The 14,166-nt window shown below is 50.6% G+C and overlaps 1 protein-coding gene across 1 annotated transcript in view; it reads left to right on the top strand.

Annotated features, from left to right (window-relative positions):
• LOC128694276 (protein pangolin, isoforms A/H/I/S) overlaps nucleotides 1–14,166 on the top strand; it is a 119,686-nt gene that overhangs the window by 23,801 nt on the left and 81,719 nt on the right. Inside the window, exon 2 of the mRNA XM_053784335.2 lies at nucleotides 5,323–5,413. Within this exon, the coding sequence (XP_053640310.1) occupies nucleotides 5,323–5,413 (91 nt within the window). The remainder of the gene's footprint in view (nucleotides 1–5,322; nucleotides 5,414–14,166) is intronic.

The raw sequence follows: 14,166 nt of genomic DNA, 5'->3' as shown, positions 1-14,166 counted from the left end.
ATCCGTGGGTCTAGACTACACAAATCAACATATTACCTCAGCAGATATCAAAAATATTGCAGGAGCAAGTTTAGAAGTCTTCAGGAGGAAACTGGATGATTACCTCTACCAAGTGTCGTCTCAGCCAGGATGTAATGGCTACGTGGGTCAGCAGGCTTTCACCGACAACAGCCTGATTGACCAGACAAATAGCAGCAAAGCCTGACCCCAGGCCAGGCAGTTTACACATCCCCTTCTCTCTACAACCTTTCTGTTTGCCATCTCAGAAACAAATATCCCTCTTCCCTCTGCAACAAGCACCCCTCTTCTATTTTAACATAAACTCATTGCCCCTGCAACATACATCCTTGCCCCTGCAACATACATCCTTGCCCCTGCAACATACATCCTTGCCCCTGCAACATACATCATTGCCCCTGCAACATACATCATTGCCCCTGCAACATACATCCTTGCCCCTGCAACATACATCCTTGCCCCTGCAACATACATCCTTGCCCCTGCAACATTTCCTTGCCTCTGCAATCTACACTCAAAGCTTTACACATCCACCACCTTCTTTCTACGTAAAACAAGGCTCCTCCCGTGCTTCCGATGGTGTGTATACAACAACGTGTTACAAACACTACGGTGATTTGTTACTTGACTAAATTAAAGTTAACTAATGGGAGAACTGAGTTTTGGCGGGAGTCGCCGTTTGAATACATGAAAGGAAGTGATTCAACCAGTAGGATGCTTGTCAGCAGGTTAAGTTGCTGATTGGATTGTGCTAGAGATGATTGAATAATCTGCACTCCCACAGAACAGGAAGAAAATGAAAAAGGATGTAGATTATAATAAGCAAAATGTTACTCAGATTTCAGACGTAGAGTGATGATACAACTGAATAAATTATTTAAGTAACCCAGTACATGACAGCAGTACACATAACTGCCCAAGTTTTAATACAAACCCATAAACCGATGAATCACATGGCAGTACAGACCCCCAAAGTCACAGCCAATAGACAATAGAATTGTGTAAATTCTATGCTTGGGATGTTAGCAAGAGAAAAAGAATATGTGAAAAAAAAAAAAAATGGATACGTATCTTTGACCTTCCCAAAAAATGTGATCTCTTTAACTAAAAGGTTGTGCCATTTTACCTCCTGCAAGCATTTACACACTAAAATGTGTTATACGTCGAAAAATAAACAATGCAGTAACGCAGACTGCTCTGCATGTTACTTTAAAGTAAGTAGGTACGTGCCATGTAAGTAGGTACGTGCCATGTAAGCAGGTACGTGCCATGTAAGCAGGCTAACCTGTTCACAACCATTGAGACCCCAGAGATTTTATTTAGTGTTAGAAAGAATATTTCACTACCTTGCAGCCATGTTGCATTGAAAAAAAAGGCAGTAAATGCCTCATCAGACCCACATGTTATGAAAATCTATGAAAGAGTCTTAAGGAACAAGACTACCAGCTAGATGGAATTGCAACAGTTTCAGAACCCAGCGTAACACGGGTTTAGAGCAGAGTTAGCTCTTACTTCTCACAATTGCTGGACCAGTGCATGGTCTTGGATGTCCTGGAAGACAAAATGCAGAAGACTTTCCAGAAGCCTTAGACTTGTGTGATCGTAGTGTAATAGCACATAAGTCATAAAAAACGAATAACTGGAAATGTGAGCACATGGATTTCTAATTTTCTAATTAATCAAACACAGTTTTAGACATACGACAAAAGGAGACCTATACTGGTACGAAGTTTCACTTACATGAGACTTTATCAAGTATATGGAATAGCAAAGCTAGCGACATTGTGTTATGAAATAGAGTCAGGTGCTGGGCGAGGTGGAAGTTGAGATGTACCTTCCGTTGTATGTGAGGTGACCTCTCAGGTAATGCCAAGTTTAGGGGTCAGGTCAAGTGCAGACACTCATGGTCAGATAACGTTGGCTGTGGTCTGATTCGTGTGGTCAGGTCTTAGTAATTTTTGTTTTTTCGTGTTTGAAAATAGTTTTAGAAATGGATTTAGCTACACTGTACTTGCCTCTGTTGTGTGTGTTGGTGTTAGAGACAAATATAGCTGTTTATTCAAGACATAGCATCTCTCTTTGCTGTTCTCCTGGTACAGGAGATGCGCTTATTTGCACTTCGTGAGATACGTGTATTTTTCTGTTTATAACATGGTATTCTATATGCCACGTGACTATTCTTAGCAGGGTGGGGAGCCCTGGTGGTTTCCTTAGTAGTTTTTGTGATAAGTACCGCTACTCCAGTGTCAGCTGTTTTCAGTATAAAAGCGACAAGTCATTCCTCTTGGTAGAATCACCCTGCCATTGATAGGAGTGTTCTTCTAATTTCAAAATATGTTAATGGGCTTTAGTTTTGCAGCAGTTTATAATATGGTTAGGAAAGTTTAAAACTGAGAAGGTTCTTTCTGTATACGTATTCTGTATTCTTATTCTTCAGGTAGGTGTTCACTGCTACAGATCTTGAGGACGATTAGAAAGAAGCCTATCATCAGGATCTTTAGCAGTCTCTCAAAATCCTCCTCCCCCTTCCTTTCACACACACTCGCATGCATTCTTTTAGGGTACTAACAATCTCATTAAGTTCTATAGAACACAGGCAGGAATAACAGAACATACACAAGTGCATCGAGAGGGTACCTTAGGGAGAGGAAGCAAAGAGTAATTGTGTCAGACGGGGGAAAAAAATAACAGGCATACGTAATGTTGCTTCTAGCTTATGTAAATGACTTTCCATATTGAACTGAATCAGATGTATCTCTGCTGATGAACATCAAAATGGTATACAATACCGACAGGTTGGTAGGTAAGACACATAGGCAACAGTTAGGCAACTTTATTCCGAAACGTCTCGCCTACACAGTAGGCTTCTTCAGTCGAATACAGAAAGTAGGCAGGAACAGTAGAGATGTGAAGACGATGTAATCAGTCCATCACCCTTGAAGTCGTAGAATTTGAGGTTGTCAGTCCCTCGGCCTGGACTATGACTATGGAACTGAACTTCTCCAGGCCGAGGGACTGACAACCTCAAATTCTACGACTTCAAGGGTGATGGACTGATTACATCGTCTTCACATCTCTACTGTTCCTGCCTACTTTCTGTATTCGACTGAAGAAGCCTACTGTGTAGGCGAAACGTTTCGGAATAAAGTTGCCTAACTGTTGCCTATGTGTCTTACCTACCATCTCTGCTGATGATGTAAAACTGATGAAGAAAATAAAAACAGATGAGGACAGACTTTGGCCATACAAAAGAGCGGAAAAATAATGTAAGGGACCTGGGAGTAGTAATGTCTGAGGATCTCACTTTCAAGGATCACAACAGTGCCACGATCGCACGTGCAAAGAAAATGATAGGATGGATAATGAGAACGTTCAAAACGAGAGATGCCAAGCCAATGATGATCCTTTTCAAATCACTTGTTCTCTCTAGGCTGGAATACTGCTGCACATTAACATCTCCATTCAAAGCAGGTGAAATCGCAGATCTAGAGAGTGTACAGAGAACCTTTACTGCACGTATAAGTTCTGTCAAGCACCTTAACTACTGGGAACGCTTGGAAGCACTTGACTTGTACTCGTTCGAACGCAGGAGGGAGAGATATATCATAATCTCCACTTGGAAAATCCTGGAAGGAATGGTCCCAAATCTGCACACAGAAATCACTCCCTACGAAAGTAAAAGACTGGGCAGGCGATGCAAAATGCCCCCAATTAAAAGTAGGGGCGCCATTGGTACACTAAGGGAAAACACCATAAGTGTCCTGGGCCCAAGACTGTTCAACAGCCTCCCAACAAGCATTAGGGAAGTTGCCAGTAAAACCCTGGCTGCCTTCAAGAGAGAGCTGGACAGATACCTAAAGTCAGTGCCGGATCAGCCGGGCTGTGGCTCGAACGTTGGACTGCGTGCGGCCAGCAGTAACAGCCTAGTTGATCAGGCCCTGATCCATCGGGAGGCCTGGTCATGGACCGGGCCGCGGGGGCGTTGATCTCCGGAATAACCTCCAGGTAACAGGGAAAAGCTCCAAACAGATCTGGACAGATCACAAGATTGGCCCAGATGAGTGGTTGCTTCAATTTAACCCCAGTAAATGTGTTGTGGGGTTTATGGGAAGAGTGAAATAGCAATGACATCAACAGCTGAGTCTGTTATGGTAGTATATTGATGCACAAGGACGGAGCCCAGCGCTGATCTGTCTACCCGTCGCCTGGTCTGGTTTCTAACTGACGACCTGCGGCCTAGCTTATGCAGTCCAGTAGGGAAATCACGTGACACAGCGTGATGTACGGATGAATGCTGCATATACATGATATTGTCACATAATATATATACTACACAAGTATTACACCACTGACAAATGCAAGATAATGAAGATTGGGGAAGGAACAAGAAGCCGGACATGGAATATAGACTCGGGGGTAACAGAGGCTTCAAACTTCACTTAGAAATACCTCGGGGGTGATCGTAGTGTCTGGTAATATCGCCACAAGCTCATATGAACTAATAACCACAGCAGCCAGTGCTCGCCTGGCAAATCTCAGTAGTCATTCCGGGCCCTGTATATAACAACATATGTTACACACCTCTTGGAAAATGCAGCACCGGTATTGAACCCACACCTGAAAAAAGTATGCTAAGAAACTGCGGAAAGTATGTAACAAGGTTTGTTCCAGAGCCAAGGTTGTAAGAGCTACCAGAAGAGGTAAACAGAATTAAATCTAATGATACGGAGAACAGAAGAACCTGGAGAGACATGCTAACAACATACACAATACTCAGAGAAACTGAGGGGGGGGGGAGGGAACAGTGACAGGCTCTTTAAAAGCGAGAAACAGCTATTCGGAGAGACACAGCTGGAAGTTATAGGCACAGATAAACCACAAGGATATCAAGAATTTTAGTCTTAGATATCAAACACTACTGAGATAAATCTTTAAGAGGAAACTGGACAAGTATTTTCACCAGGTGCCACATCAACCAGGCTGTAACGGATATATGGGTCAACGGACCACCAGCAGCAACAGGCAAGCACCAGACAAGCCTGGCCCATGGCTGGGCTCAGGGAGTAGAAAGACTCATCAAAGGTATGTATCAGAATGGTCAAATAGTGGAATGTTTTCAATGAAATGGTGAAAGTAGGTTCCATACATAGTTTTAAGAGTAGTGTAGTGAAGGTGTGTAGTGAGTGTACAGTAAGGGTGTACAGTGAAGACGTATAGTGAAGGTGTATAGTGAGGGTGTACAGTAAGAGTGTACAGTAAGAGTGTACAGTGAGGGTATACAGTGAAGTGTATCATCTTCCACAGGTCTGCGGCCGCCAGTGTACCCGTTCGCCACTTCTGGACAGTACCCATACCCGCTGGGAGCTGACTTCACTGCCCAGATGGCGTCAGCATGGTCAGTACCTCCCTCAGTACCTCATTGCCTTCCTACCTCAGCACCTCCCTGCCTCAGTACCTCCCTACCTCAGTACCTCCCTGCCTCAGTACCTCCCTGCCTCAGTACCTCCCTACCTCAGTACCTCCCTGCCTCAGTACCTCCCTGCCTCAGTACCTCCCTACCTCAGTACCTCCCTGCCTCAGTACCTCCCTGCCTCAGTAACTCCCTACCTCAGTATTTCCCTTCCAACCTACCTCATTACTTCCCTCCCTAACTCAGTACTCCTTACCTCCTTACCTCCCTACCTCAGTGCCTCAGTACCTCCCTACCCCAGTACCTCCCTACCTCAGTACCTCCCTGCCTCAGTACCTCCCTACCTCAGTGCCTCAGTACCTCCCTGCCTCAGTACCTCCCTACCTCAGTGCCTCAGTACCTCCCTGCCTCAGTACCTCCCTACCTCAGTACCTCCCTGCCTCAGTACCTCCCTGCCTCAGTGCCTCAGTACCTCCCTACCTCAGTACCTTCCTGCCTCAGTACCTCCCTACCTCAGTACCTCCCTACCTCAGTACAGTACCTTATGGAATGTCACAGTATAGTTCTTTAACATTAAATGTTGTAAATTATGTTTATCATTGTGTGCCCTTCTACTATCTTCATTATTTACCTTTTATCTCATTATTTATCTACATTACCCTTTATCCCATTATTTATCTTCGTTACATCTTATCCCATTATTTATCTTTATTAATATTTATCCCATTTATCTTCATTAACATTTATCCCATTTATCTTCATTATTTACCCTTTATCCCATGATTTATCTTCATTATTTATCTCTTTTATTCCAATTTTCAATTCTTTATCCCCATTTCTAATCATTTATTCCCATTTCTAACACTATATCCTTGTTATTTACCTTTTATCATGATTTTTAACCCTTTAGATAGACCTTTAATGAGTTTCCGGAGTTTTTCTACTCCAGGAGCCCGACCTTGGACCAGCCTTTGATCATATTTTTAACCCTCTATCCCCTTTACTAGCCCTTTGATCTCATTTTAAACCTTTTATCCCTTTTACTAACCCTTTGATCTCACTTTAACCCTTTATCCCCTTTACTAACCCTTGATCTCATTTTTAACCATTTATCCTCTTTATTTTCTCACATTTCTTTCATCTTATTCCTCATTCCATACATCTCAACCGGAGCCCTGAGCCCGGGGCTCTGAGCTCTGAACCCAGAGCTCGGAGCCTTGAACCTTGAGTCTGATGGTAGCTACAGTAATGTACCTCTGGAATGGCTGTAGTTTGTACTGCATCTTCGCCCGACAATGACAAAAATATTCCTGGCACTGTAGTACTGTACTTGCTTGTGTTGTTGTAATGTGTATGGTATAGTGATTCTTTGTAGTTACCATCCACACCTCCCCTGCCCCTACACCCACATACTCTCCCCTGCCCCTACACCACATACTCTCCCCTGCCCCTACACCACATACTCTCCCCTGCCCCTACACCACATACTCTCCCCTGCTCCTACATCACATACTCTCCCCTGCCCCTACACCACATACTCTACCCTGCCCCTACACCACATACTCTCCCCTGCCCCTACACCACATACTCTCCCCTGCTCCTACACCACATACTCTCCCCTGCCCCTACACCACATACTCTCCCCTGCCCCTACATCCACATACTCTCCCCTGCCCCTACACATACTCTCCCCTGCCCCTACACCACATACTCTCCCCTGCCCCTACACCACATACTCTCCCCTGCTCCTACACCACATACTCTCCCCTGCTCCTACACCACATACTCTCCCCTGCCCCTACACCACATACTCTCCCCTGCCCCTACACCACATACTCTCCCCTGCCCCTACACCACATACTCTCCCCTGCCCCTACACCACATACTCTCCCCTGCCCCTACACCACATACTCTCCCCTGCTCCTACACCACATACTCTCCCCTGCCCCTACACCACATACTCTCCCCTGCCCCTACACCACATACTCTCCCCTGCCCCTACATCCACATACTCTCCCCTGCTCCTACACATACTCTCCCCTGCCCCTACACCACATACTCTCCCCTGCCCCTACACCACATACTCTCCCCTGCTCCTACACCACATACTCTCCCCTGCTCCTACACCACATACTCTCCCCTGCCCCTACACCACATACTCTCCCCTGCCCCTACACCACATACTCTCCCCTGCTCCTACACCACATACTCTCCCCTACACATACACTCCCCTGCCCCTACACCACATACTCTCCCCTGCCCCTACACCACATACTCTCCCCTGCCCCTACACCACATACTCTCCCCTGCCCCTACACCACATACTCTCCCCTGCTCCTACACCACATACTCTCCCCTGCCCCTACACCACATACTCTCCCCTGCCCCTACACATACTCTCCCCTGCTCCTACACCACATACTCTCCCCTACACATACACTCCCCTGCCCCTACACCACATACTCTCCCCTGCCCCTACACCGCATACTCTCCCCTGCTCCTACACCACATACTCTCCCCTACACATACACTCCCCTGCCCCTACACCACATACTCTCCCCTGCCCCTACACCACATACTCTCCCCTGCCCCTACATCCACATACTCTCCCCTGCCCCTACACATACTCTCCCCTGCCCCTACACCACATACTCTCCCCTGCCCCTACACATACTCTCCCCTGCTCCTACACCACATACTCTCCCCTGCTCCTACACCACATACTCTCCCCTGCCCCTACACCACATACTCTCCCCTGCCCCTACACCACATACTCTCCCCTGCTCCTACACCACATACTCTCCCCTACACATACACTCCCCTGCCCCTACACCACATACTCTCCCCTGCCCCTACACCACATACTCTCCCCTGCCCCTACACCACATACTCTCCCCTGCCCCTACACCACATACTCTCCCCTGCTCCTACACCACATACTCTCCCCTGCCCCTACACCACATACTCTCCCCTGCCCCTACACATACTCTTCCCTGCTCCTACACCGCATACTCTCCCCTACACATACACTCCCCTGCCCCTACACCACATACTCTCCCCTGCCCCTACACCGCATACTCTCCCCTGCTCCTACACCACATACTCTCCCCTACACATACTCTCCCCTGCCCCTACACCACATACTCTCCCCTGCCCCTACACCACATACTCTCCCCTGCCCCTACACCACATACTCTCCCCTGCTCCTACACCACATACACTCCCCTGCCCCTACACCACATACTCTCCCCTGCCCCTACACCACATACTGTCCCCTGCCCCTACACATACTCTCCCCTGCTCCTACACCACATACACTCCCCTGCCCCTACACCACATACTCCCCCCTGCCCCTACACCACATACTCCCCCCTGCCCCTACACCACATACTCCCCTGCCGCTACACCACATACTTTCCCCTGCCCCTACAACACATACTTTCCCCTGCCCCTACACCACATACTTTCCCCTGCCCCTACACCACATACTCTCCCCTGCTCCTACACCACATACTCTCCCCTGCCCCTACACCACATACTCTCCCCTGCTCCTACACCACATATTCTCCCCTGCCCCTACACCACATACTCTCCCCTGCCCCTACACCACATACTCTCCCCTGCCCCTACACCACATACTCTCCCTTGCTCCTACACCACATACTCTCCCCTGCCCCTACACCACATACTCCCCCCTGCCCCTACACCACATACTCCCCCCTGCCCCTACACCACATACTCCCCTGCCGCTACACCACATACTTTCCCCTGCCCCTACACCACATACTTTCCCCTGCCCCTACACCACATACTCTCCCCTGCTCCTACACCACATACTCTCCCCTGCCCCTACACCACATACTCTCCCCTGCTCCTACACCACATACTTTCCCCTGCCCCTACACATACTCTCCCCTGTCCCTACACTACATACTCTCCCCAGGCCCCACACCACATACTCTCCCCTGCCCCTACACATACTCTCTCCTGCTCCTACACCACATACTCTCCCCTGTCCCTACACCACATGCTCTTCCCTGCATACACACCACATACTCTCCCCTGCCCCTACACCACATACTCTCCCCTACCCCTACACCACATACTCCCCTGCCCCTACACCACATACTCTCCACTGCCCCTACACCACATACTCTCCCCTGCCACTACACCACATACTCTCCCCTGCTCCTACACCACATACTCTCCCCTGCCCCTACACCACATACACTCCCCTGCCCCTACACCACATACTCTCCCCTGCCCCTACACCACATACTCTCCCCTGCCCCTACACCACATACACTCCCCTGCCCCTACACCACATACACTCCCCTGCCCCTACACCACATACTCTCCCCTGCCCCTACACCACATACTCTCCCCTGCTCCTACACCACATACTCTCCCCTGCCCCTACACATACACTCCCCAGCCCCTACACCACATACTCTCCCCTGCTCCTACACCACATACTTTCCCCTGCCCCTACACCACATACTTTCCCCTGCCCCTACACCACATAATCTCCCCTGCTCCTACACCACATACTCTCCCCTGCTCCTACACCACATACTCCCCTGCCCCTACACATACACTCCCCTGCCCCTACACCACATACTCCCCTGCCCCTACACATACTCTCCCCTGCCCCTACACCACATACTCTCCCCTGCTCCTACACCACATACTCTCCCCTGCCCCTACACATACACTCCCCTGCCCCTACACCACATACTCTCCCCTGCCGCTACATCACATACTCTCCCCTGCCCCTACACCACATACTCTCCCCTGCCCCTACACCACATACTCTCCCCTGCCCCTACACCACATACTCTCCCCTGCTCCTACACCACATACTCTCCCCTGCCCCTACACATACTCTCCCCTGCCCCTACACCACATACTCTCCCCTGCTCCTACACCACATACTCTCCCCTGCCCCTACACCAAATACTCCCCCCTGCCCGTACACCACATACTTTCCCTGCCCCTACACCACATACTTTCCCCTGCCCCTACACCACATACTCTCCCCTGCCCCTACACCACATACTCTCCCCTGCCCCTACACCACATACTCTCCCCTGCTCCTACACCACATACTTTCCCCTGCCCCTACACATACTCTCCCCTGTCCCTACACTACATACTCTCCCCAGGCCCCACACCACATACTCTCCCCTGCCCCTACACCAACTCTCTCCTGCTCCTACACCACATACTCTCCCCTGTCCCTACACCACATGCTCTTCCCTGCATCCACACCACATACTCTCCCCTGCCCCTACACCACATACTCTCCCCTGCCCCTACACCACATACTCTCCCCTGCCCCTACACCACATACTCTCCCCTGCCCCGACACATACTCTCCCCTGCCCCTACACCTCATACTCTCCCCTGCTCCTACACCACATACTCTCCCCTGCTCCTACACATACTCTCCCCTGCGCCTACACCACATACTCCCCTGCCCCTACACCACATACTCTCCCCTGTCACTACACCACATACTCTCCCCTGCTCCTACACATACTCGCCCCTGCGCCTACACCACATACTCTCCCCTGCCCCTACACCACATACACTCCCCTGCCCCTACACCACATACTCTCCCCTGCCCCTACACCACATACACTCCCCTACACCACATACTCTCCCCTGCCCCTACACCACATACTCTCCCCTGCCCCTACACCACATACTCTCCCCTGCCCCTACACCACATACTCTCCCCTGCTCCTACACCACATACTCTCCCCTGCCCCTACACCACATACTTTCCCCTGCCCCTACACCACATACACTTCCCTGCCCCTACACCACATACTCTCCCCTGCCCCTACACCACATACTCTCCCCTGCCCCTACACCACATACTCTCCCCTGCTCCTACACCACATACTCTCCCCTGCCCCTACACCACATACTCTCCCCTGCCCCTGCACCACATACTCTCCCCTGCCCCTACACCACATACTCTCCCCTGCCCCTACACCACATACTCTCCCCTGCTCCTACACCACATACTCTCCCCTGCCGCTACACCACATACTCTCCCCTGCTCCTACACCACATACTCTCCCCGGCTCCTACACCACATACTCTCCCCTGCCCCTACACCACATACTCTCCCCTGCTCCTACACCACATACTCTCCCTTGCCCCTACACCACATACTCTCCCCTGCCCCTACACCACATACTCTCCCCTGCCCCTACACCACATACTCTCCCCTGCCCCTACACCACATACACTCCCCTGCCTCTACACCACATACTCCCCCCTGCCCCTACACCACATACTCTCCCCTGCTCCTACACCACATACACTCCCCTGCCCCTACACCACATACTCCCCCCTGCCCCTACACCACATACTCTCCCCTGCTCCTACACCACATACTCTCCCCTGCTCCTACACATACTCTCCCCTGCTCCTACACCACATACTTTACCCTGCCCCTACACCACATACTTTACCCTGCCCCTACACTACATACTCTCCTCTGCTCCTTCACATACTCTCCCCTGCTCCTACACCGCATACTCTCCCCTGCCCCTACACCACATACTTTCCCCTGCCCCTACACCACATACACTCCCCTGCCCCTGCACCACATATTCTCCCCTGCCCCTACACCACATACTCTCCCCTGCCCCTACACATACTCTCCCCTGCCCCTACACCACATACTCTCCCCTGCTCCTACACCACATACTCTCCCCTGCCGCTACACCACATACTTTCCCCTGCCCCTACACCACATACACTTCCCTGCCCCTACACCACATACTCTCCCCTGCCCCTACACCACATACTCTCCCCTGCCCTACACCACATACTCTCCCCTGCTCCTACACCACATACTCTCCCCTGCTCCTACACCACATACTTTCTCCTGCCCCTACACCACATACTCTCCCCTGCTCCTACACCACATACTCTCCCCTGCCCCTACACATACTCTCCCCTGCCCCTACACCACATACTCTCCCCTGCCCCTACACCACATACACTCCCCTGCCTCTACACCACATACTCTCCCCTGCCCCTACACCACATACTCTCCCCTGCCCTTACACCACATACTCTCCCCTGCTCCTACACCACATACTCTCCCCTGCCCCTACACCACATACTCTCCCCTGCTCCTACACCACATACACTCCCCTGCCCCTACACCACATACTCCCCCTGCCCCTACACCACATACTCTCCTCTGCTCCTACACCACATACTCTCCCCTGCTCCTACACCACATACTCTCCCCTGCTCCTACACCACATACTCTCCTCTGCTCCTACACCACATACTTTCCCCTGCCCCTACACCACATACTCTCCCCTGCTCCTTCACATACTCTCCCCTGCTCCTACACCACATACTCTCCCCTGCCCCTACACCACATACTCTCCCCTACTCCTACACCACATACTCTCCCCTGCCCCTACACCACAAACTTTCCCCTGCCCCTACATCACATACTCTCCCCTGCCCCTACACATACACTCCCCTGCCCCTACACATACTCTCCCCTGTCCCTACACTACATACTCTCACCAGGCCCCACACCACATACTCTCCCCTGCCCCTACACATACTCTCTAATGCTCCTACACCTCATACTCTCCCCTGTCCCTACACATGCTCTCCCCTGCATTAACACCACATACTCTCCCCTGCCCCTACACATACTCTCCCCTGCCCCTACACATACTCTCCCTAGGTCCCACACCAAGCACTCTTCCCTGCCCCCACTCCACATACTCTGTCCTTCCCTCACTCCACATACTTCTTCCTCCGCTCCACATACTTTCTCCTTCCTCCATTCCACATACTCTCCCCTCCCCTCACTCCACATGCTCTCCTCTTCCCTCACTCCACATATTCTCCCCATTCTCACACCACATACTCTCCTTCCCCTTTCTCACTCAACATACTCTCCTCTTCCCTCACTCCACATACTCTCCCCTTTCTCACTCCACATACTCTCGTCTTCCCTCTCTCCACATACTCTCCCCTTCCTCACTCCACATAATCTCCCCTTCCTCACTCCACATACTCTCCCCTTCCTCACTCCACATACTCTCCTCGTCCCTCACTCCACATACTCTCCTCGTCCCTCACTCCACATAATCTTCCCTTCCTCACTCCACATACTCTCCCCTTCCTCACTCCACATACTCTCCCCGTCCTCACTCCACATACTCTCCCCTTCCTCACTCTACATAGTCTCCCCTTCCTCACTCCACATATTCTCCTCGTCCCTCACTCCACATACTCTCCCCTTCCTCACTCCAAATACTCTCCCCTTCCTCACTCCACATAATCTCCTCGTCCCTCACTCCACATACTCTCCTCGTCCCTCACTCCACATACTCTCCCCTTCCTCATTCCACATACTTTTCCCTTTCTCACTCCACATACTCTCCTCGTCCCTCACTCCTCATACTCTCCCCTTCCTCACTCACATACTCTTCCCTTCCTCACTCCACATACTCTCCCCTTCCTCCTCACTCCAATACTCTCCCCTTCCTCACTCCACATATTTTCCTCGTCCCTCACTCCACATACTCTCCCCTTCTTCACTCCACATACTCTCCCCTTCCTCCTCACTCCACATACTCTCCCCTTCCTCCTCACTCCACATACTCTCCCCTTCCTCACTCCACATACTCTCCTAGTCCCTCACTCCACATACTCTCCCCTTCCTCACTCCACATACTCTC

Source organism: Cherax quadricarinatus, chromosome 43, assembly GCF_038502225.1.
Source record: "Cherax quadricarinatus isolate ZL_2023a chromosome 43, ASM3850222v1, whole genome shotgun sequence".
NCBI lineage: Eukaryota > Metazoa > Arthropoda > Malacostraca > Decapoda > Parastacidae > Cherax > Cherax quadricarinatus.
This window is presented reverse-complemented; position numbering and strand designations above follow the sequence as displayed.